Source organism: Leguminivora glycinivorella, chromosome 4 (genome assembly GCF_023078275.1).
Source record: "Leguminivora glycinivorella isolate SPB_JAAS2020 chromosome 4, LegGlyc_1.1, whole genome shotgun sequence".
NCBI lineage: Eukaryota > Metazoa > Arthropoda > Insecta > Lepidoptera > Tortricidae > Leguminivora > Leguminivora glycinivorella.
The window spans coordinates 24354234-24379499 of NC_062974.1; the positions used below are offsets into that span (position 1 = coordinate 24354234).

The 25266-nt window shown below is 38.2% G+C and overlaps 4 protein-coding genes across 4 annotated transcripts; all 4 read right to left on the bottom strand.

Moving 5' to 3' along the window:
- Positions 1 to 41: 41 nt before the first annotated feature.
- Positions 42 to 1550, bottom strand: LOC125225726 (probable peroxisomal membrane protein PEX13). The gene is made up of 2 exons (XM_048129567.1): positions 1420 to 1550; positions 42 to 779 (listed from the first exon to the last, which is right to left on the bottom strand). The coding sequence occupies exons 1-2, from the start codon at positions 1487 to 1489 to the stop codon at positions 148 to 150; spliced, it is 702 nt and encodes a 233-aa protein (XP_047985524.1). The 5' UTR covers positions 1490 to 1550; the 3' UTR covers positions 42 to 147.
- Positions 1551 to 2067: 517 nt separating this feature from the next.
- LOC125225714 (keratin, type II cytoskeletal 2 epidermal-like) lies at positions 2068 to 3468 on the bottom strand. The gene is made up of 2 exons (XM_048129549.1): positions 3379 to 3468; positions 2068 to 2832 (listed from the first exon to the last, which is right to left on the bottom strand). Exons 1-2 carry the CDS (start codon positions 3443 to 3445, stop codon positions 2357 to 2359), a joined length of 543 nt encoding a protein of 180 aa, XP_047985506.1. The 5' UTR covers positions 3446 to 3468; the 3' UTR covers positions 2068 to 2356.
- Positions 3469 to 9152: 5684 nt separating this feature from the next.
- Positions 9153 to 10174, bottom strand: LOC125225493. Its single transcript, XM_048129235.1, has 2 exons — positions 10108 to 10174; positions 9153 to 9541 (listed from the first exon to the last, which is right to left on the bottom strand). Exons 1-2 carry the CDS (start codon positions 10166 to 10168, stop codon positions 9228 to 9230), a joined length of 375 nt encoding a protein of 124 aa, XP_047985192.1. The 5' UTR covers positions 10169 to 10174; the 3' UTR covers positions 9153 to 9227.
- A 7053-nt stretch (positions 10175 to 17227) lies between these two features.
- On the bottom strand, positions 17228 to 19241 carry LOC125225523 (glycine, alanine and asparagine-rich protein-like). Its single transcript, XM_048129278.1, has 2 exons — positions 19098 to 19241; positions 17228 to 18430 (listed from the first exon to the last, which is right to left on the bottom strand). The coding sequence occupies exons 1-2, from the start codon at positions 19168 to 19170 to the stop codon at positions 17514 to 17516; spliced, it is 990 nt and encodes a 329-aa protein (XP_047985235.1). The 5' UTR covers positions 19171 to 19241; the 3' UTR covers positions 17228 to 17513.
- Between the last annotated feature and the right edge of the window lie 6025 nt (positions 19242 to 25266).

Below are 25266 nucleotides of genomic sequence, written 5' to 3' on the forward strand. Positions count from 1 at the left end.
TAACTAAGGAAAGACTAGATGTAAAATAAAAATAGTTGTATAATTTAAAAACTAGACTTTTATTGAGATTCATTACACTCATTCAAAAGACACTGAGACAAGTTGAAAAAGTCGTCTCAGTGTCTTTGTACAATTCCTTATTCCTAATTAGTAGAAGCCGCTATTAACGGCATGTGACTGGGCCGCCTGTAGTCCTGGCGCATTGACGCTGGAGGCGCCACTGTGTTGGACAGCCCCTCCATGGTGCTGCATAGCTTGTGCGGTGCTAGCTCTGTAGTGCCCGTTGTTCTCAGCAGCAGACACAGCAGACCCAAAGTGTCCCAACCCATGGTTCTGAGCCGCAGACATAGCTGTCCCGTAGTTTCCAGAGTACTGGGAAGCTGCTACCGCTGACCCGAAATCGTTGTTGTAACCTCTCAAGTTCTGGGCGGAAGCCACAGCGGATTGGTAACGAGGGTTGTTCTGGGCGGCTCCGTATCTGAATCCATTTTGAGTTTGAGCGGAAGATACAGCTGAGCCGAAGTTGTTTCGTAGTCCGTAGGGTTGTTGTTGGTAGACGGGATAAGACGGTCCAGCGCTGGCCATACCCACACCGCTAGCATAGTTGCCGTTGCTTCCCATGCCAGCGCCGTAGGCTTGGGCATCGCCGCTCTGGAAGGAGGAGCCCATGCCGGTGGAGTGGCTGATGCCGCCGATGTTGCTGCTGAAGCCGCTGCCGAAACCGAAGGCCACGTTGGGGGAGCGGCCGATGCGCATTATTACTCCGGGGACGTATTCGTCTGGAAGGAGAAAATAATATATACTCGCTACAAAACTTAGGCCTTTACCAGGTAGAGTATTAAACTAAAACCTTAATAATGATTATTATAAAGACTGAAGTGTTTTGGGAGTGTCATCATGGGTTTTGGAAGTGTGGTCATGCTTCTATTTTATAATGGAATGCCCTGCCTGAGTCTGTGTTTCCGCATGAATACAATCTAGGTATCTTTAAAGCAAGAGTAAATAGGTATCTCATAGGTAAGCGTGCTCCACCGTAGACCGTATCATCATCACTTACCATCTGATCGTGGTCAAACGTCTGCCTATTCATAGAAAAAAAAAAGATTTCTAATCCAGTCCCTAGCCAGAATTCAAGAAAATGATCCTATGAGTACCTATATAAAACTAAGCATTTAATTTTTGCATGTGGGAATAGGTGTATTTTGACCAGGAATTAAAATCATTTGATATTCCAAAAACTCGGTAGGTATACAGATTACAGGGTCATTAAAAGCTTCAATTTTCGAACAATCTCAATAGGGAATAATATACTTTTACAGGAATTTCCTTCGGTAAATTAGGAAATGAGTGAGAAAAGTAAAATAAAATATGACGCATTGCAATGTTCCACCCAAATAACTAATAAGTATGATAGCTTACCATCAATAATGACTGGCACGGCACCGCAGGCCGCCAACGCCGCAAAGAAAACAACCACCTTAGACGCCATTATAGATCTCAGCTGATTGTTACTAGAGAGCTCACACCTTTCTCCAACACTGGATGATGCTCTCTCGCATCCCTAGCTTTTTATACAAAGAAAGCCCCCCACTATTTCACTATCTCCTTTGTCTACTAAAACCCTCTACTGAACATCTTTGAATCTTACATCTTTGCAATAAGATTTACAAATTGCCAATGTGCAAATGTATCGTAAATATACGGACCGGTAAAATAAGATGGGTTTGCATTGATTGCAATCGTTTTTGGGAGCAGCACTTAATTGGCCGTTTGCGAATCGGGGGTCAGCTGGGGTGAAGATTTGAAAGTTATGTTATGCGATTTTTCTGACCGAGTGTACGTTAGACGTTGTTTTAAATTGCTGAAATATGGAGATAGGATAACATTTTACCTGCAGGCACTGGGTATAAAACAGAAAAATACCCCATATACTCCATCACCAGTTGTCACCAACTCCATTACGAGTTGATCAGGTGGGTATTTGTATCCATATTATCCGTACCTAAGCGACACATTTCTATATGCACTAAAGTGATAGTAGGTGACAGTGCAAATAAAAAAACAAACTCTTAGTTATACGATTTATTTTTATTTTATCGTCGTCATCGATTATCATGTCATGGTAAATCGTTTATCTTATCATTATCACAGATGGGCGCTTAATAACTTTTCTTAACAATAAATATTTAACAAAATAATTTGACTACTTAATTATTTTTACGACCAGCAAAGGCAAAGGAACCGGAAACAGCATAATCATGTTCTTGTCCATGAGGGCCATCTGGTCGACCATGAGGACCACCTGGGCGGCCGTGATCATCACCAAAGAGCGCCTGGTCATTCTGCTCCTGCGGACTCAGACCTTCATCATGTGACCCTCATCGTGAGCCTCGTCGTAGTACCCCCCCTGTCCAGGGAATCCGAACCCATTGCCGGCTCCTGGCCCATAGTAGTTCCCATTGAACTGGTTGTTAAAACCGCCTTGTCCGTTATTGAAGCCTGGTCTTCCGAATCCTTGAGGACCTCCGAAACCTCCGTAGCCTCCATAACCTCCGTATCCCCCCTGGTATCCACCGTATCCCGGCTGATGACCATTGTATTGATGATTGTTAGGATAGTACCCATTACTGTAACCACCCCCTCCAGCGCTCGCTGAGGACTGAGACTGGCTGATACCAATATTAATCGCCGGTGGATAGCCCTGTTGAAACCCTTGCTGGAACCCTTGGTGCCCTCCGAAACCCTGCTGTCCACAAATCCCATATTTTCTACATAACCTCTTCTTATGCCCGCGTGGTTCTCGCACCAAAGACGCCGCCCCACTTTCAGCGTCTGTAATTTAAAAAGTGTTACACTAAGGGTCCTATTATGAACAATAAAATAACGGTGCTAATCGGTGAGCGAAATTTATCGCGAAGTCACGGCAGGTCGATACTATCGAACATGTTTATTATATGGCTCGCCTAAGCCCACAGGCAAAAGTAGAACAAGGGGTAATCATACACCGAATTTGATTAGTCTGTTTAGATAAGTTTGTCTGGTATTACCATCGCTTACAAACCATAAACGGACGCTCCACTCAGTGACCATAAATGCGATCTTGAATTCACCAAAGGTACAATCTCAAACGTTTGACTAAATTGGCCCAAGCCAACTCTCCACCATCTTCGATAAGGATGTTAAGGAGGTTAAGGATGTGTGACAAGAAACGTTAAAATGCAGTAAAAATATATCTCGACATGTGCAATAAAAATATAAAGACACAGCCACACTTGTCACTACAAAGTCAGAGCAGAGTGAGCAGTGCCCATGTAAGGCACTGTACACGTTAAGCAATGAAAATTATGTAGGTTTGTAAGTAACAAGTCAGTGAGTAACCTTGAGTAAGGGCCGGCCCGAAGAAGCCCACAAGGGCAACGGCAAAAAGCACTCTCAGAGCCGCCATTTTCTTCCGATACTTCTTGTTGTTGTGTTAGTTTTTTTGCGGGAGCATATAGTTTTTATAGGTCAGAGCAAGGTCGCCCCCACGCAAACTCGAAAATCCGCAAAATCGGAATTATTCACAAAATATTTTGTGTATCTTGCGTATCTTGACCCCGAGATATTTAACAACTTCTATGAATGTAGACTTGTCCTTAGACTGGTTTTATGTATTTATTGGGCGGGTCAGTATTTGATGATAACAGTGGAGATTCCCACGGAATCGGAAGTAAGTATAAACATCGCGAATTTGTAAACAATGCTTCGGAAGCTCTTATTTAGGGGCTTAGTCAGACAATGGGTGGTAGATGGATCGTATATGGAGATAAAAAACGGCGAAATGTTTTGAATTATGTTCGGAACCTTTTGATAGGTCATTGTTTTCTTTTTAAGTTCATGCATTCTTGAATATATGGCGTTACCTGCCACTGTCCAAATACGTCTTACTTAACATTGTTAATTTTACGGGACATGTAGTACCTACTAATGTCTTTCCAGTACGGGTGATGTAATGTATATGTTACTGAACATTGTTATACTGTGCTCCTCGGTATTTGTTCTAATAGTTATAACCTACCGTAGTTTTTTGGGTTCTCTGCAGAGCAGACCCTTATCTACTATGAACATGCTTGCACTTTAATGCAGCTATGCAGCACATCTATAGGTATACATACTCTATAGAGACTAGATGCAAGACGCAACGTATTTTAATGTTATCTCATCTGCCTATTTCTCTTTCCTATAATTTTCCATTAAACTTCTGACAAAGTTATTCAATGAGTTAATATTTAAAACAGGATAAAGTTTACCTATCTCATAGCTATTTCATTATGTACTTAATTCCGCATATAAGGGAATCCATCGCAAAATCTCAAGGTTCTTCAACTCCCATATAAACAATGCTGCCGGCCAGTGTCATCGGACCGGAAGACTTGCTTCCTATTTGCTAATAAGTCTTAATTCGTTTATTAGCATAATCCGCGAATTTTACTATAAAAGAGCCGGCAAGGCGACGCGTGGGCGGTGAGCGGTGACCCTGCGGGGCAGTGGCAGCTACGCGATAAAGTAGCTATAGCATTGTATTGCCTGTTGTCCTCCTAGTTGCTTGCAAGTCAAAGAAGCTAAGGTACATCGGGGCAAATCTCGACTGGGAAGCAACTGGTCCATTTTTTTGCATGATTTACAATGCTTGCATTATTAAATAAAGTGTCCAACGGTTATATATAGTAGGCGTGTTCAGTGGATACATGTAGAACTCAACATCATAGTGAAATATTTAATGGAAAAGAGGGATTAGTTACAATTGCCCCCCCAGTCGAGATTTGTCCAGCTATATATTATAGATTATGAATCAGGCAATATAGTCTTTATATGTATAAATGAATAAACAATAAATAATAATAATAAATAATAGTGGCACTGAAGCTTTAGTAGTTTCATGTGTTCTGCCTACCCCTTTATGGGATACAGGCGTGATTGTATGTATGTATGTATAATAAATAAATTTTCACTTAGGACACAATAAAACTAGTTAGTAGGTATAAAAAAGTTTTCCAGGAAAAAAAATGATAATAGTTCAAATAAATAAATATTTCGCTTGTATTGGTGAACAGACCTTTCTAAACCGTAACCTTGAACGATCGAACTTGAACTCACGCGCGGACCTCAATACGGATAGGTATCAATTATAGACTTCCACACATAGACACCGCAAACCCACAAACTAACATCCTAAGATCCTCGTGAGGCTCCTAATGTCCAAAATTTACTATATTTTTTCGATCATGGCACCGACTTTTTAATTTCTTTTTATCATTAAGCACAAGCCATGAAAATTCTGCTATAGGTAATTCAATTGCAAACGAGTAGTTAATCCCGCCCACTAGGTTCACTTAGATCTTTTCTTTCAGATTTTAGATCTTTATTGGTAAAATTTAAAAAATATAAGTATATTTTTACAAGTCCTATTACAAACAGTAACATGCATTTAAAACTAGGCTTAAATTATGCTATAAGTAGATATTAAATATTACAATTAAATGATAATCATAATTTCAGTTAGTGCGTTTTCACATTATCTGATCCGATATCGGATGTCGGACCGACATCCCATACATTACAGGCGCCATCTTGGATTTTTTCCATTGAAATCCTTCCGACATCCGATATCGGATCGGATAATGTGAAAACGGCCTTAGGGTCAAAATTATACATTAAATTAATTTCATTTTTTTATACCAGGAATTCATCAAGTATTGTTCTTTTAAAAAATAGTAATTCACCATGATCTTTTAATTTCGTTTTGAATGAAACTCAAAGCGCTCGAATTTTTTATACGTTCGGCTTTAACAAGTTCTATAGATGCATGACTAATGAGGGATAACAGGATTACATCATTTCCATAGATACCTACATGACGACATTCCCGACTATTATTTCCATAAATAGGTATACGTAGTGACAGTGACGTGACGCTGGTGACTGTGAGGTAACACATAACACAAGATGCTCTATCTAGAGTGTGCTCTGTGAAATAGATTGAGATAGAGAGGCGTTGATCGTAAAAATGATTTGCGATCAGACGCCATTAGCGGACAATTCTCAATTGTACTGGTTTTAGACAGCTTTTTAGGGTTCCGTAGTCAACTAGGAACCCTTATAGTTTCGCCATGTCTGTCTGTCCGTCCGTCCGTCCGTCCGCGGATAATCTCAGTAACCGTAAGCACTAGAAAGCTGAAATTTGGTACCAATATGTATATCAATCACGCCAACAAAGTGCAAAAATAAAAAATGGAAAAAAATGTTTTATTAGGGTACCCCCCTACATGGGGGCTGATTTTTTTTTCATTCCAACCCCAACGTGTGATATATTGTTGGATAGGTATTTAAAAATGAATAAGGGTTTACTAAGATCGTTTTTTGATAATATTCATATTTTCGTCCCCCCCCCCCTCTAACTTTTGAACCATATGTTTAAAAAATATGAAAAAAAATCAGAAAAGTAGAACTTTATAAAGACTTTCTAGGAAAATTGTTTTGAACTTGATAGGTTCAGTAGTTTTTGAGAAAAATACGGAAAACTACGGAACCCTACATTGAGCGTGGCCCGACACGCTCTTGGCCGGTTTTTTTAGTTTTACCATACCATTACAGCAATTTGCGTTTTTGTATAGTTAAACTTGGAAATTGGGACACTTTGGTCACAAAATATTCTACTATGTAGGTACGAGTATCTAGAGTCAGACCACACCTCTGACAATGGCGATCAAATATATGAAAGAGGCGCGTTCCGTCCTCCGCACACAGTCTTGAGTGAGATATGACAGGTCAACTGGTGGCGTTTTTTTGTGGAATAAAAGGCAAACGATCAGACAGGTCGCCTGATGGTAAGTGATCACTGCCGCCCATGGACACCCGAAACACCAGAAGTGTTGGAGGTGCGACAGGCAGTAACTGTGAGGCAACCGAGGGCGGGTGGGCGGCACTTTCAGCGGGAGTGGCCATGCCATATTATACGATAGTACTCTTTATTATACTGTAGTCAAATCAAGCTAACTTTGCTTCGACCCGGCAGACATAATTATAATGTCGAAGTGTCACCAATGGCAATTGCTAGTGTTTTTCTTTACGCACTTAAATCTCATCTAATATTTGTAGTTACCTACCCCGTTTATCTTAATATACATACATTGGTAGGTATATCTAGTCTAGTAACGGTCAAAAATCTAGACAAGAGTTAATCAGGAAGTAATAAATAATCCTAAGGCGGGCTAATAATCAGCTAGGCGAATCAGATGAGTGATGGACTTCACTTGACTGGCGTGGCGTCTTGAAATGAGGTGTTCGATGATTACTAATTTACTAGTCATTGGAAAGAACGGAGTCAAAAAATAGCGGTACTTAAACGCTTAGCTACAAAATTTTACATTAACACTTAAGACGATACAGGAGTTAAAATGCTAAAATGGAAAGGATTCAATTTGGAAATTTTAGTTAAATATATTGGTGTTATTAACTAGTTTTATTGAAAAAAAATCGAGGTTCCGCTCTCGACTGTTTCCTCCTTGGAAACTTAATTAATCGTAATGACCACACCTTTTTTGCGCCATAATCAATAAGGAAATTTGTGGAAAATTTTGATGGGCTTCAGTGTCTTTAAAAATAAGAATATCAAAAAAATCAAAACGGTCCGACACAGATAAAAACAATAATAATCTGTGTTGAAAAAATCGTTGGTCTATCTTCAAAAACCGAGGAGGAAATAGTCGAGAGCGTTTGTATCATCTTAACACTTGCGCAGTCCATCCTAGTCGAAATGACAATCGTGAGATATCGTATTAAGTGTTATATATTTATTTATTATAAGCGTTTGTGCATGTGGCAATAAGAAACGTATAGATAATAATAATATGTAGGTATATTTGCTAAAAACTTTATTAATAATAAAAACTTAACAAAAAATATATCTAAATAATCACTATTAATTAACACATTTCTAGGCAGCAGGTACTCCTGAAAAACGAATTAGTTTGTCCAGTATCACTCTTAGCATTATTGACTGTCCTTGACAAGTGGTACACGGCTGTGAGTTCTCTTGGTATTTTAGTTACTATTGATTGGGAAAATTGACTTTGAAGTTGCTCTTGGAAATATCTGTGTTTATCTTTAAACCTTAAAATGCGTCTCACTCTTACTTAGATTTAGCTCTGGCTACAGCTATGGCTACAGCTTGTCCAGAATCGCTCTTAGCGTTACTGAGAGCGTTACTGCCGGACTGTCCTTGACAAGTGCTACACGGCTGTGAGTTCTCTTGGTATTTTAGTTACTATTGATTGGGAAAATTGACTTTGAAGTTGCTCTTGGAAATATCTGTGTTTATCTTTAAACCTTAAAATGCGTCTCACTCTTACTTAGATTTAGCTCTGGCTATAGCTATGGCTACAGCTTGTCCAGAATCGCTCTTAGCGTTACTGATAGCGTTGCTGCCGGACTGTCCTTGACAAGTGCTACACGGCTGTGAGTTCTCTTGGTATTTTAGTTACTATTGATTGGGAAAATTTACTTTGAAGTTGCTCTTGGAAATATCTGTGTTTATCTTTAAACCTTAACATGCGTCTCACTCTTACTTAGATTTAGCTCTGGCTACAGCTATGGCTACAGCTTGTCCAGAATCGCTCTTAGCGTTACTGATAGCGTTACTGCCGGACTGTCCTTGACAAGTGCTACACGGCTGTGAGTTCTCTTGGTATTTTAGTTACTATTGATTGGGAAAATTTACTTTGAAGTTGCTCTTGGAAATATCTGTGTTTATGTTTAAACCTTAACATGCGTCTCGCTCTTAGCGTTACTGATAGCGTTACTGCCGGACTGTCCTTGACAAGTGCTACACGGCTGTGAGTTCTCTTGGTATTTTAGTTACTATTGATTGGGAAAATTTACTTTGAAGTTGCTCTTGGAAATATCTGTGTTTATGTTTAAACCTTAACATGCGTCTCACTCTTACTTAGATTTAGCTCTGGCTACAGCTATGGCTACAGCTTGTCCAGAATCGCTCTTAGCGTTACTGATAGCGTTGCTGCCCGACTGTCCTTGACAAGTGCTACACGGCTGTGAGTTCTCTTGGTATTTTAGTTACTATTGATTGGGAAAATTTACTTTGAAGTTGCGCTTGGAAATATCTGTGTTTATCTTTAAACCTTAACATGCGTCTCACTCTTACTTAGATTTAGCTCTGGCTACAGCTATGGCTACAGCTTGTCCAGAATCGCTCTTAGCGTTACTGATAGCGTTACTGCCCGACTGTCCTTGACAAGTGCTACACGGCTGTGAGTTCTCTTGGTTCTCTTGTTGCTCTTGGAAGTAGACATCTTGTCTAGGCGACGGCGGCGGTGGCGGCGGTGGCGGCGGGGGTGGTGGCCAGTACGGTCCTGGTGGGGGAGGGGGTGGTGGCGGCCAAAAGGGGGGTGGTGGTGGTGATGGCGATATTCGGGCGGACAGTCGGGGTAGTACTCGTATGGTGAGCGTTTTATCCGCTCTGTGGGCGGTTTGGGCGATTCGCCATCTGAAAATAGGGAAAGATGTTTTTAGGTTTCATGCGTATACAAAATTAGTAAGGGTACAGGAGGCAAATTCGACTGGCTGGTAATTTCAACTAATTATATTTTTTTCAGGCGCGTCAAACTTATAACACCCCGACGCAAAAACGACGGGGTGTTATAAGTTTGACGTGCCTGTCTGTCTGTTTGTCTGTCTGTCTGTGTGTGTGTCTGTCTGTGGCATCGTAGCTCCCGAACGGATGAACCGATTTAGATTTTTTTTTGTTTGAAAGCAGAATTAGTCGGAAGTGTTCTTAGCGATGTTTCATGAAAATCAGTCCACTATGTCGGAGGTTTTTTCAAATTTTTAATTTTGTGGTTAAGGTTATAAAAAAGGGTATCCATGCACTGGTCACATACGGCATACCTGTTCAATCTGTTCTTTGCTTAGATTTTTAAGGATCTGCCATTTTCTATCAACGGGACCATATTTTTAATGCTCAATACTCAGGATCAAAGAGGATTGATATAAATATATTATTATGCATTTTCATTTTCTTTTATTTATTACGCAGATATTATGTATACTTACATTGCACATCAGTCCAACAAACTCCAATAAGCAGAAGCACAGGCACGACAGTTCTCCACATGGTGCCGATCTAATTTGCCACTTTATCTACAAATGGTACATTTTTATAAGCCTGAAATATAAACAGCAAATATGGCGAGAAAATTCCCCCCAGTTCCTTGTAATTGCCACAGATATGTGAGTAAATAGATGTCACATCTGGAAAAATACGCGTGGAAGGTGAGAATTCAATATCATATTATACATACATTGCTGCATTGTCCTAATGTCATATAAAGTGTAGTTTTAAAATTTTCTTTGGTCTACCGTAAGTTTACCTAGGGTAAGTATTCTACAATAGCAAAAATACTACATTTAGTTACCATTATTGAAACAGCAGTAAAAACGAACAAGCAATAAAGAAAAATCATACAAGAAACGTGAATGTAGAAATTATATGAGATGTAGAAATTTTCAAATGAACTTTCTACGACTCACAATTACAGATAAAAAAAAATGAAAAACAAAAAAGTTGGATCCTCCTTAAAATTTTAAAGCTGTTTATATTCTTCCTACTAAGTAATTTGAGAATCTCTGACTTACATCACTGTAGGTAATAAATACCTTGGAACGAAATAAATTAAGTACCTAATACAGTCTAGCAACAAATAGTAGTATAATTAAAAAGTGACGGACAACATTGTAATGTCGTCCTTTCAAATCAATGTGTGAGAATGAGAATACGAGACGACACTACGATGTTGCCATTTTAATTTCTACTCTTTGTTGCAAAGCTGTACGTGTACGTAAAATTCGTACACTTTGAAGAAACATCAACACTCACTGAAATCATTGCGATGGAGGGTCGGCTCTTTTTAATTGATAGCGCTTTGGACCAGCAATTCGGAGGTCGTGGGTTAAAATCCCACTTGAACCAATTTTTTTTATAAAATACTACCGTTGATCACTGTTGACTTTTTCCAGTATCACTTTTAAAATTTGTTACTTACCACAATAATCCAAAAGTTGACTGGTAGAGAATGCCTTCTGGAATTAAGTTCGACTTTGTACACGTTATATTTTGCAATACAGTTTTATTAAAAAAAAGTTATGAAATTAATGAATAAATAATTCAAAATCGGGCAACTGTCCGGCCGCAAATTTTACATTTCAGAAAATTTAAGTTCAGTCAATGAAGAGTAGTAGGTACATCAATTCCTTTATCACATCGTCCTTGATCTTTTAAAGTATTGTGTAATACATTTCCTTGTAACTGTTTTATCTCATAAAAATCGTCTAAAAATCACATGTTTAATCTCAATTTTCTTCAATGAATGCTTTGTAACTGTATGTGATAAAACTAATATTTATAACGCTCATTAGAACTTACACTTTCTTGATAATGAAAATGGGTCACTTTGTATGTAGATTTCCATACAAAGTGACCCGTTTTCATTGTTCTTGAGTTTATGTTCTTAAAAGAAACACACTGCAGAGTGAAATATGAAATGCTTATACATTGGCCATCAACTTGTTAAATAAAATGAAGAATGACGTAGGCACTAGTTTTTACGGAAGTGACAAGCTGTGATAGAAAGTACGCCTTCTTATACGTAATTTAATGAACATTTGACATTTTAGACCTGGATCATAACTATATAACATAACAAAATAAATAAAGCATTTCATATTTCACTCTGCAGTGTGTTTCTTTTAAGAACATAAACTCAAGAACAATGAAAACGGGTCACTTTGTATGTAGATTTCCATACAAAGTGACCCGTTTTCATTGTTCTTGAGTTTATGTTCTTAAAAGAAACACACTGCAGAGTGAAATATGAAATGCTTATACATTGGCCATCAACTTGTTAAATAAAATGAAGAATGACGTAGGCACTAGTTTTTACGGAAGTGACAAGCGGTGATAGAAAGTACGCCTTCTTATACGTAATTTAATGAACATTTGACATTTTAGACCTGGATCATAACTTTCAGTAACATCCGGGTATTTGAGGTGACAGCCCTGAATTAAAACTTACATTAATGGTATCTTTTGATTAACGCGGAATTAGCTCGTGATTTTAATATGGCTTATAAAGACACGTGTAAGCTATCGTTCTGTTTTGGTTTCATGTGCTAATACGGCGTTATTCTCGAATTATAAAATGAAAACATAAAAATAAAAATACATAAATTTCTCCTTAAGTAAAAAGAGAAAATAAACAACAAATTGCACAAAGGTGAGGTATTATACGCCTAATCAACTGGCTCAATTGAAATTTAAATAAGTATTATAGATTTTTAGAAATTTACTACGTAATTATTCATTGAACCGTCTACTCATAAATGTGTCTGTGACCACTCCTTTGAAAACAAAATCAGCACCAAGCAATCATAGACTATATCACCTTGACTTAAAGTCTACGTAACTTGTCATAGACTCCTTCCACCGGTGCTAATAACTAAACCACATGTAAAATCACGCGTTACCATATCAACTATGAATTTTAGACGACTCAAAAATTTGATACATTTATTTGCTACAAACCGCAATGATGCAATGTTTTTGATGCCATAATATTTTATCTGCGTGCCATATTTGCTAGTCTTTGTTGACTGGACTAACCGCGATTGCGGATGAGAAATGGGTTTTCTGAGATATTTTCCATCCAACGAGAGTCTGGACTATAGCAATTAGGCGTGCCCTGCAATGCTGCTCAGGGCAATAACCGAGAAAGTCGAAAATCATCAATTTAAAACCTCTTTCTCTGTTACTCTAATGATGAGTGAAAGAAAAATAGTTAGTTAGTTTGATGTTTTATAGTCAGGATTTTATTTTGTTCGTGTTGGTGTGGTGAAAAATGTGTTTCACGCGGTGACAACGTTTATTTAACCGCACACCGTGCCAATATCGATACCCGAGAAAGCGAAAGATTCCGATATTGAACCGCGAGCCTAGCAAGTGGTTCAAAAAGTGGAATCTTGAGCTTTGCGAGGGTTTCAGGGTACGAAGGTTAAACAAACCACCGAGTGAAACACAAAATTTTTCACCACACCAACAGTAACATCAGGAATAAAATAATTACTGGCTACAAAACAACAGACTATTTAAAATTTATTAATTTATTCATTTTCATTTATGATTCAAAATCATCAATTTATAGGTAAAATAAAATCTACCAGCCAGCTTAAGACATCAAGTTCAAATTTGAAATTGCCTTGCACTCTTGTGCAGCAAAATGCACTCTGTTTGTGCATGCTATAAAATGCAATGTTGCTAACTGTTTGAGAACCAGATCGAATACCAAAGAGAGCCTTTAATGTAAAATCGGCAACACCTATATAATGGACGGTGATGCCGATCAGTGCATCAGGAAGGACATATATGCGAAAACGCCGTGTCACATGGTTTAAAATACAATGGCAGAAAAAGTGAAATATTACTTTTTAAAGCAGGCAACAAAACATACCCGATACCTCAGCTTGAACTTTCTGGTGTTGTATTGAACCATGTGAAGTCCTTTAAATATCTTGGACACTGGGTGACCGAGGACCTTACTGACGATGCAGATATGGAGAGAGAGCGCAGGGCACTGGCTGTCAGGTGTAATATGCTGGCTAGACGGTTTTCAAAGTGCACTAGGGAGGTTAAAATAACCCTTTTTAAAGCATTCTGCCAGTCATTTTATGCCTGTAGCCTATGGACCAGTTATACGCAGCGTTCATATAATCCCTGCGCGTACAATATAATGATGCGTTCAGGATCCTGCTAGGGCTACCTCGGCATTGTAGCGCGTCGGGGATGTTCGCAGACGCGCGCACGGACGGGTTTCACGCAATAGTCTGCAAGAGGGTGGCGTCTCTCATGCGCAGGCTGTCGGGGGGCCCCGGCACGATCTTGAATGCATTATCATCCAAATTTGACTGTCCTTTTATGCGCAAATGGAATGAAATGCACATTAAAATTTGATAATTATTAATATTTGATATATTTTACCAGATTTAAGCCTAGAAAGTTATATGTGAGAAAATTAATGACGTAATGAAGAAATTTTTAGAATAGAAGTTAGTGAGTGAAACATACATGAAATAAATATTAAAAAATATTTTGGTAATTATCGGCTACGCTCTATTTTCGATTCCGGTTTGGGGTGCGAACTTGCGATACCGTCTGGAATCCTTAGGCCCAATCAAACCACATTATCGGGCATCCTAAGCAAGTAAGCCTGAAGGGCTATTTATCTACAAACTAACCCCTTTTTTATTTTATTTCTTTTTCCCTAGCTAAACCCCCCTTTTCCCCAATACTGCTAATAGACCATAACTTCTCGAGCTTTCTAATGTTTATCGAAACACCGAGCAGGCGCTAACTTTTATGAGAACTAAGTAAGTCTACTAACTTTTCTAAGCTTTTGACTTTCCATCAGTGGACGGCGCTCGCATGCCACTGGACCCTAAAACAAACCTATGCTTTTTATTCCAAAGAATAGTTTGTTTCCCTAACCAACTTGATAGAATTTACCTTGAAAAACCAGTTAGCAACACTAAGTGTCCCGCAACCACACCGAAAGATCAGAAATTGCTACCACAATTATTAATTTCACTCAGATAAGAGATTTTATAAATTTAACAGTTTTACCACATAGTTTAAGATAGTAAACACCACATTTAAAGTCCATTTAATCCATATAAATAGTAGTAGTTAAGTTATTTCTCCACAATACACGTTGACCAATTATATTTTAAGACCAATCATAAAAGAACTCTTCATAGAAATAGTGTGTGACTCTACCCTAATCCTATCAATTTCCCTACTCTAGCATATATCTGAGACACAGACAGTCACTTACCATAGATCTTGAGTTCAGAATATGCACAAGTGTATCCCTACTAGAGCTGTACAGTTCACCCAGCGAAGCTGAGATAGGCAACCTATAGGCTTGAGTTGGTTAGATCCCCCCCTCTGCTCTTGCCCGCAGGCTAGGGTAGCAGAGAGTAGATCGCCCTATCCGTGTATATATTCAGTATTCTAGGACACACCAGTACCAGCCACATGGGAGGCCCAGCTGCGATCAAACTTTACTTAGATGTGGATCGATCACAACCGAAATCCCCAGCGACCAACGCCAGCATGGACCAGAGCACCGAGTAAATAAATATATATATATATATATATATATAGGACCCCAGCCTCAAATACTGCCGACTTCAGTGAGCAAGGATTACTCCTAATATCTTTCGTCAATCGTGAAAGTCCTCACTTCCATCTAACAGTTGGACTCTTTGAGACCGGTGAGAAAGTACGCTTTTGTAAATAGAAAAAAGCGCCCAAGCCTCCACTTGGAACAAAAAGACCCCTAAACGCCTTATGTTTAACACCGCAAGGTATAAAGCGCTTAGCCGGACAACAGTCTGTCACAAACAATGATCTGGCTTATAACTTTCACAAAATAACCCCATAGAAAATTACTAAGTTCAATTTTACTGACCAAGTAAACAAACGAGTGAAGCTTCCTTTACGTGCTATAATCTAAGCTTAGTTTTGCAAGAATTTCTCCCTACAAAACAAAACACAGACTTATCTCCAAGCACCAGCCATACATCGACCCAGTCTTTGTATTGCTTGACGGCACTCATGAAACAAAGCACAAAAAACTTCACTACACTTTAATTTAAATGTAACACTACACTATAAATAGAACACTAAAATGAACCCACAACTGACGGTAAAGCAATTCCACCACAGGTCTAAGTTCAACTGTACGACGATATTGTCCCCGCACAATCAAACAGAGACACAATTTCAAAGTTTACAATCACTTAGAATAATTTCCAAGTAAAAACAAACAGAGAAACAATAGCAGAACAACTTCACTCATCAGTATAACACACGAAAGCCAGAGACACTCTAGAGAGAGAGAGTCTTCTAGATATTTTAAGAATGCCGCGCGTCAGCTCGCTCCGACCCTTTTATAGATTCTATCTCCGACTTAAATCCGACCTATCCCCGACCTATCTCCGACGCATCTCCAACGTATCTCCGACCTATATCCGACGTATCTCCGACCTTTCTCCGACATCCGACCTATCTCCGACGTATCTCCGACATCCGACCTATCCCCGACCTATCTCCGACGTATCTCCGACATCCGACCTATCCCCGACCTATCTCCGACTAGGCGGCTATTAAATCGCGCACATAAGAGAAAGATCATAAATGCTTTGTTTACTAAGTCATACGCCCTACGCAATAAAGTTCACGATCATCACGCGGATGTTTGCTTATTAACACGTGCAGATTGCACCTGTTTTAGAGAGAGACAGAGCTATTGGTATTGATACCTATGTAGTCCTATAGTGGAGCGTTCCGTAAATATTTTTACGTAAATATTATTTTGTGAAAGATTGTTTAAATCAATTTAGTAAGTAATTTCGCAATGAAAGATCACATTTGTTCCTAATTGTTGACATTGAATGATATATTCAGGAAGTATAATAATCAATATTAGTCATTATTACCTCTCTGACTTGTGATTGGGATTGGAACCAAGACGCAATATCGGAACGCCATTCGTTTGACAAAACAAATTGTTAGTGTCAACAATCCAACCATGTGAATATAAATAATTAATTGAAATACGGTTGTACTCACCGCCGAGTCTAGCCGTCGTGTGAACTCCTATACGCCTGAAGAGGGGCCTCCGAATTGGCCCGAAACATGTCGCAGCAATAGCGATATAATAACGTGAGTACAACCGTATTTCAATTAATTATTTGAATATGTCTCACGGAAGTTTAACATGTGAATATAGTTTGTAAATATGTAAGCTTTTTCCAATAAGTTGTGCATCGAATAATAGTGAATTTTATGAGTGATGACGTAACTAAACATGTGATTAATCATCACAGATATTATTTGTTACAATATTCAATGAAATCCAGAAGGAAATATACACCAAAAAGTTAGTCAAGGAAAAGTTGATTCGCCGTAAGTTTTATGTGTAATAACGAGTCCATTTCCTCTTAGACGCTTGTTCTGTTACAACTGTTTATAGTTATAAATAAATACCAAATAAAAATTGTTGACGTGCGGTAACGCTTGGTGGGGTATTTTTATAATGTTATGTTAGAAAAATAAAAATCAAATTACAATAATTTATTCATTTAATAATAACAAGGTGATCACACATAATAATGTAAAATCAGTGAAAGCAGTCAGGTACCCAAAATGATTTAACCACCAATAGACAGAGCGATAGCGTTTCCGCTGTGGCTTTTAGCATTGCTCAGGGCATAGCCGCTCTTGCCACAAGTGCTGCATCCCTCGGCTGTCTGCAGACCCTGATGTGCCAGGTTCAATGCCCCGTTCAAGGTCGATTGAGTCTCACCGATACCGTTCGAACTAGAAACACCAAGGGACCCAGCATCTAGCCCTGAGGCACTCCCAGAACCATATCCTTCTTTTTGCCAGCCAGACTGCACTTGCTGATTTCCAGTATACTCAACGTCATGTCTAGCACCCCCTGACCAGATAATGCTCCGCTTTGGGCGTTAGAGCTAGATCCAGAGACGTAGTCTGATGATTGTTGCTGTCCGTTGCCTGAGTACTGTCCTTTTTGTTGCTGTTGCCCATTTCCAGAGAAACCTTGTTGCTGAGATTGGCCATTGTTTGAGAATCCCTGTCCTTGGCTTGAGAAGGACTTGCTCTGTGACTGGCTTTCTCCATTTCCATGGAAACCACTACCTAGTTGTTGTTGCTGCTCATTTCCAGGGAACCCTTGGCTCGCAGCGCCTGAACTGGCATAAGACCCACTCTGCCCATTAGATTGTGATCCTCCAATATCTCCTCTTTGCCCAGCGAAGTTAGATCCTCCTTGGCCACCGTATTTATTTCCACCTTGATAAGAGTAATGGGATTCTTTGTAATGACCGGATTGGAAGTTTCCACCATTGAAGCCGTTTTTTTGAGCGTGCCCGTTGCCAGCAGATCCTTCATAACCACCCTTAACTCCTACTCCTGAAACTCCTGATCCGTAGCCACTTGCAGCCCCAGTAGTTGCGCCTGCATTCGCTGCTGCATTCGCTGCTGCATTTGCTGCTGCATTTGCTGATGCAATAGAGACAGCCTGACTCCCGACATCGGCGCCAAGATTAGCTGAGGCTGCTGCTCCGCTGAAAACTCCTTGTCCACCATTCGAGCCCCGTGAGTAGCCGCTCCAGTTCTGCGTGTGGAACCTCGGTGGTGGTGGAGGAGGCCAGAACGGTGGGGGCGGTGGGGGTGGAGGGCCGTGATGTCTGTCGCATTCATCACATGGAGAACGCGCTACCCTTTTGTGAAGCGCTTCTGAAAATAAACAACAGAAGATATTATCAAGAAAAGAGAAAAGTACGAAATAAGGGATAGTTCACGTTGTAGTGATGAATGTAAACTTTTTCTAAATTAAATCGATTGAATAGGTATGCAGGTTAGGTGAACGTTTTGGCCCAAAACGATTTAATTCTGAATTACTTATTGTTTAACAAAAATCTTGAACTACAAAACGAAGAGACGAAAATGTTACTTGAAGTTCTACTTGAAGTAGAACTAGCTACTTGAAGTAACTATTATTGCTATGGCAGAAGATTAAAAAGACATCTTGCAGTATTAGGTATATAAACACAGATGTCATATATACCATAGATCAAGCAAACGTATCTACTTAGCGTGTCAAATGAACTCAGTGAAATCCACTGAGTTGTCCGTCTTTACTCGCAGCTTGCAGCTTCCGGGCGTCAATTTTTGTAAGTTGAAGTCAACCAAAACATAAAAAATGCCTCGTTACGTGATATTCAATTGCAACAACATAAAAATTATGAACAATCAAGAGCCTGAGACATATTTAAAATTACAGGCAAGAATCAACTTCAGTACAAAATTTGACACGCTCGGCCCCTATACAAATATATGAATTTGTTTCTTCTATCTAAATTAAGTTCTGTGTATATAAATAAATAAAATATTTAATAATTACCATCGTCTTTCACTACAGCGCTTTGTACCGCCAAAACGGAGAGAGCTAAAAATGCAACACAAGACTTCGCCATGATCGGGTCCCGAACTATTCTGAAGCTCGAAATATCGGACTGTTAATATATACTAGGACATGTAACCAATGAAAATTAGTTTCTGAGAATGGTACGAGTCTCGACTACTCGTATAGAAGCAAATTATAAATGTAAATATTGGGCTTGTCACAATTATATCAGGAAATTCACACGGTGGTCATACATTTAGTGCATTTATAGAAAAGTGATATATGATGTCATATTTGTGGGGGATTATGTCGGGGGATTTTTGTGCAAATAAATCGAATTCGAATCAGTTAGATTGTAAATAAATGAGAAATAGCGAGTGCATCCGAATGTTTGCATACTTAATTTATACCGCTGACTTAGTGCGTTTTCACATTATCCGATCCGATATCGGATGTCGGACCAATATCCCATACATTACAGGCGCCATCTTGGATTTTTTCTATTGAAATCCTTCCGACATCCGATATCGGATCGGATAATGTGAAAACGGCCTAAGGTTTAGGTAAAAAGGTTCAAAAATATATGCATAACCCATGCATGTTGGGATAAGACGCTACAGGAGCGAAAATCCTGAATTGGGAATTTTAGTTAAATATACTAGTGTTATCAAAAAAAATGGTCCATTCTTAAAACGTCATATAAGATGATGCCAATATTAGATCTTATAGCTTATAGGATTTTATGTAGCTCCAATATTGTAACTCTTCACGCCCTACCCCTCCTTACTGTACAAGCCCTCATTTCACAAATTCTACTTCTTGGATAAAATACCTATGTCTTTTTCTTTGCATGAGGAATCGAAAACGATATGTATTTTTATCAGAAAATCAAGAACTTTCAAAGTTACAAACAGTGGCATTTGATGAACTCTTCAACGACGCATACTTACTTAGCTCATGTTAGGAAATTTGTTTCTCTTCGTTATGCTTTAATCAAGGAAACTCCTCAAATCTGAACGGCAGATTTTTTTAAATCAGAAAATCAATAACTTATATTAATTAAGAGTGTAGTGACATTTGATGAAGTGGAACTGCTGATGATAATCAGGCCCCGTAGCCGAATGGCATTTCTCCGACGCCAAACGAAAGCGATACGCCGCTGGCTCTGTCGCGCCAATATGCAAGCGCGATAGAGATAGATATCTACTAGCGCTTCGTTTCGTGAGCGTTTCGTGAGCGATTGTGCCATTCGGCTAGCCACCCAGGACGGAACTCCTCAACGACGCATAGCTTATGTTAAGACTTAGGAGAATGTTCTCTTTGTTATGGTTATTAAGCATACCATATTGAGTTTTATAGTGATATTTTGGTAAAAAAAGTATCAGCCCTTTTTTTAGCAAAATATCACTATAAAACTCAATATGGCGGTAAGTACATGCGGTAAGTACATGCGACTTTCGTTCCGGAGGTCGCGGGTTCGAACCCCAGCTCGCACCAATGACATTTTCGGAATTTATGTGCGAAATGTCATTTGATAAGTATTTAAATTGCCAGTCGCTTTTCGGCGAAGGAAAACATCGTGAAGAAACCGGACTAATTCCAATACAGTCTAGTTTACCCTTCGGGTTGGAAGGTCAAATGGCAGTCGCTTTCGTAAAAAACTAGTGACTACGCCAAATCTTGGGATTAGTTGTCAAAGCGGTCCCCAGGCTCCCATGAGCCGTGGCAAATGCCGGGATCTAACGCAAGCTCGAGAATCGGGGGTTAGGTTAGTTTTGTTTTTTTGTCAGAAGTGATGATCAAGACTATCAAGAGGGAACCCTTTAGTGACGGATAGCTCATGTTAGGGGATTTGTTCACTTTGTTATGTAAGTGAAACGGTATAAAATCGGGTCTCAATTGGTTCCCATAATTTTTTAAGTCCGATTTTTACTATCCATAACGTTTTCCGTCATAATTTTTCTTAGTCATATTATCACTAGTCATAAAATTAAACGTCAGAAATTGTAGTTACGATTTTTGAAAGTCATAATTATTGTTAGTCATAAAATTTATTAGATATAATAATTAAAGTCCATAGTTGTAAAAATCCATAATGTTGAAGGAAATAAACTTATTCGGAATAATTGTTCTAAGGATTTTATCACAAGTCATAATGATTAATAACCATGTGTTTCTTAATTCTTTACTAATAGCATTAAATAGGATCCCTCCCTATCGTTTCCCGTAAAAAATGTTGCAATGTTTTTTCGTCCGCATTTTCGTAAGTTGTAATTTGGCTTACTAACTTCCTCGGTATTTATTAAACTTTCATGGCACCTATTAAACCAATTGGTCTCGTCAAGGAGCTGACGTCGACAACTTCTATATCCGCTTTTAAGGACAAAAGATAACTAGCAAAAGGAAACTAACGAAACTAACTACACGAGGCAAAGGGTTGCTTTTTGAAACAATTTTGTTCCGTCAATAAGTCGACGGAGCCCTGCTACGCGGACCTCCTATTTCCGCTCTAAGGTACAAAAGGAAACTAACGAACCTACACGAGGAAAAGGGTTATTTTTAAAACAATTTAGTTCCACCAATGAGTACACGGAGCCTTATTTCCGCTCTAAGGAATCAAAGGAAACTAACAACCTCCCTGAGGAATAGGGTTACTTTTTGTTTTGAAGTCATAAATAATATTTTATGTATAAAAAAATTCTGTGAATTTTAGACATTAAATCTATATACAGAACAATCAGTAGGGCTTCCAAATATATGCTTAATAATATTTCTGAATAATTATTGTTATACTTTTCAATTTTATACTCGTCAACTTTATGACTTTTGAGATTATGATATCCAATATTATGGTTTGTTATTGTTAGAACCATTAAACATTATTCGTAACAAAAATTATGACTAGTGATGTTTATGACCACAAAATATATGAATAACAACTTCTGACTAACGAAATTATGAACAATAAGTTTATGGGAAAGAAAGGGATCCCGTATAAAATCATATGTAGATAAATCTATTTGTTTATTACACATGACATTTTGCCAGACAGACAGAAAATCTGAAATGAGTCTAGTAGGATACAGCATCATGAAAAATTCAAACATTTTCTACTCATATTATATTATTTTCAAAGAAAAACACATTTTCTACACAATCCAACATTCATAAGTATCTTTCAAAGAAGTCGGTATATTTCATTAAAAATTATTAAGCATAATATATCCTTTACATGATGTCTTAAAATTGTTAAATATAAAGCCCGAGTGCGTAGCTGAATGGTACAAACGTTCACGAAACGCTCACGAAAAGAAACGCTCGTAGCTACTATCTCTATTTCTCTTGCGTATTGGCGCGACAGAGCCAGATTACCTTTCGCGGCGTTTCGTTTTCGTTTTGCATCGCAGAAATGCCATTCTGCTACGGGCTAGGCTTTACCTATCTCAATTTCGTCATGTAACCGACTATAAATCAACTCTAAGCAAACACCGTAGAAATAATCTTGTACCGAGTTATATTATCTTATTTTTCTCAAACATGGTATGAAATATTGATGTTATGTGCCTTATAATTGGCAGCGAAGTACGACGTTGCAGGTGCGGCTAGGACGATTGATAGATAATGGAATTTCATACAAACCTTGCAGGCCAAGGCCGGCAAAGTCTTCTTTTTTAATTTCCAAACACAGATAATTGTGACATAACATCCAGGTATTTAGCCAATTAAAAACAAACTATAAGGGGCTTTATAGACGTGCCGACTGCAACTGGTACGGGCCCTAGACAATATTTGATTTTGGGTGCGTTTTCATACAAAAAAAAATTTTTCGTTTTTTTTTGAATTTTTATTTTAACTTTTTGTTTTTTTATAAGCGTATACGGGGCATCAAAGGGGAACGAAAATTCGATTATTTTTGCGCTACGACGCACTGTTTAGGAGATACAGCCATCCAAAGTTACTATTTTCAGTAGACTTTATTTATTTCATACCATGTTTGAGAAAAGCACTATACATACCTCGGCGGGAAATGGGGTTGCCCGCCTCAGACCTATCCGGCCTCGCTTTGCTCGGCCGTCTATATGTCTTTGGCCGGCAACCCCCTTTGTCCCGGCCTCTGTAGTAATGTACTATTATTGATACTATATACGGTAGATTTTATACGCTAACAACAGAGAAAATTTGTTTCTGCCAAATGTTTGAGCACGAGCAGTGAGAGATTCGGAACTTAAGGGACACTTTATCATCACTTCGGCATCAAACAAATGTTCACCTTACCAGCGAGAACTTCTTCTTCCTCCTACCCTTATCCCATGTTATGTGGGGTCGGTACAACATGTCTTCCTCTTCCATTCTCCCCTATCTTTCGTCATCTCAACACTCACATCTTTCTTTCTCATATCTTTTTGATTGTGTGTTGTTTGGGTTTACCCCTCTCTCTCCATCCATCAACATTCATCTCCAACATTTTTTTGCCTATATGACACTCATCCCTCCTCATTACATGACCGCATCGATTTAAACTTCTCTAGATACACTATCACCTACAAATTCGGCACTCAAAAGTGTCCGATCGCTTAGTTGCAAATGTGTGCGTCCAGTTGACAAACGAAAACTTCGCAATGTAGTAAAAACTACTTTCATTTTTTTACAAAAACAACGTTATTTCTTAGTACTTAAAGTTCAATTTCAAATGCAAGCAATTGGCGGTTATGACATTAATGAATGTGATCATCGCGAAAGCCATAAAATTTTATTACCGCAGATCGCAGGTGTGCATATTTTAAAAAAATCTACGTCTTATTGCAACCAACTTAAGTTTAATTTCGTTTGCGCTGCAACAATCTAAACGCCATTTTTACATTGGGAACGAGGATGGACAGAGGCATCATGGGAGTCGCGCTATGAGATGAAAGGCGAGAATGAGGAAATTTGCGGTATTTTTGCGAAAAACTGTTTTAAAAAATCCTATTAGATAGAAAATTTCTTAAGGAACAAAACGTTTGGTATAACATTTTTCGAGATGTTGCGTATTTTAAGCGAAAAAAAATGAGTTTTTACTGTACGATATTTTTATTGATATTATCTCAAACAAAAAAATATATAAGGTACGTCGGGACAATTTGGACTGGGGGACAATTGCAACTGAACTGATTAATATCTCCACGTTTTGCAATGTTTGCATTATTAAATAGAGTCAACATATATATATATATATATATATATATATATATATATATATATATATATATATATATATGTGTATATATATATATGTTATGTGTATGTGTGTGTGTGTGTATACATATATATATATATATATATATATGTGTTATGTGTGTGTGTGTTGTGTGTGTGTGTGTGTAGGTATGTATATATATAACATATGTGTGTGTGTGTGTGTGTGTGTGTGTGTGTGCGTGTAGTGAGTGTATGTGTAGCGATTATGTGAAGGTAAACAGTTGAGGGATTGTATGTGGTGTGTGAGGGTGCACTTGGAGAATATGAATTAAGTAGCTATTAAAACAAAGAAGAATTGAACGATGACATTAATTTATTATTCTACGTATAATTTCTTTCAAAGCTTTGTTTGGGTAAATCTTCTCTCCGCTCCTCAGCTATAATCTTGCGCCATTTTTCCCTTTCAACGTCTTGTTTTGGGAATCTGGAATAAAAATCTTTTTTATTACTTAAAAACGAATTTGCTATTCCCGGGTTGTTTCTTTTTATAATTAAAGTAATTTATAAGATATGTATTAATATTATTGAATTGAAATCATTTATTTCAGACTTATTGGTCCATAATAATAAATAAATACATACATTATTAATATGAAATAGGCTTCTTTTACAAAAAATATAAATTAGCGACTCCATCATTCCATTTTTAACTATGTTCCACTTCATCCATCTTTTGTCGCCGTCCGCTCATTACTAGTATAGCGCGAGAGAAAGAGACAAACTGCGTAAGACCAAATCAAGGAATTTACTTTAATTATTCTAGAAAATAAATGTTTTTTGTAAGTTAGGAAGCCATTTTGACCACAAATGCATAACATTATAAAATTATTAACAATTACTTACCGGAAATACGATACGTCATCCTTTTTCAACGTATATAAGGTGTTATTTTTGCACTTTTTTACGGAGCACTTAGGCATGTTGCCGA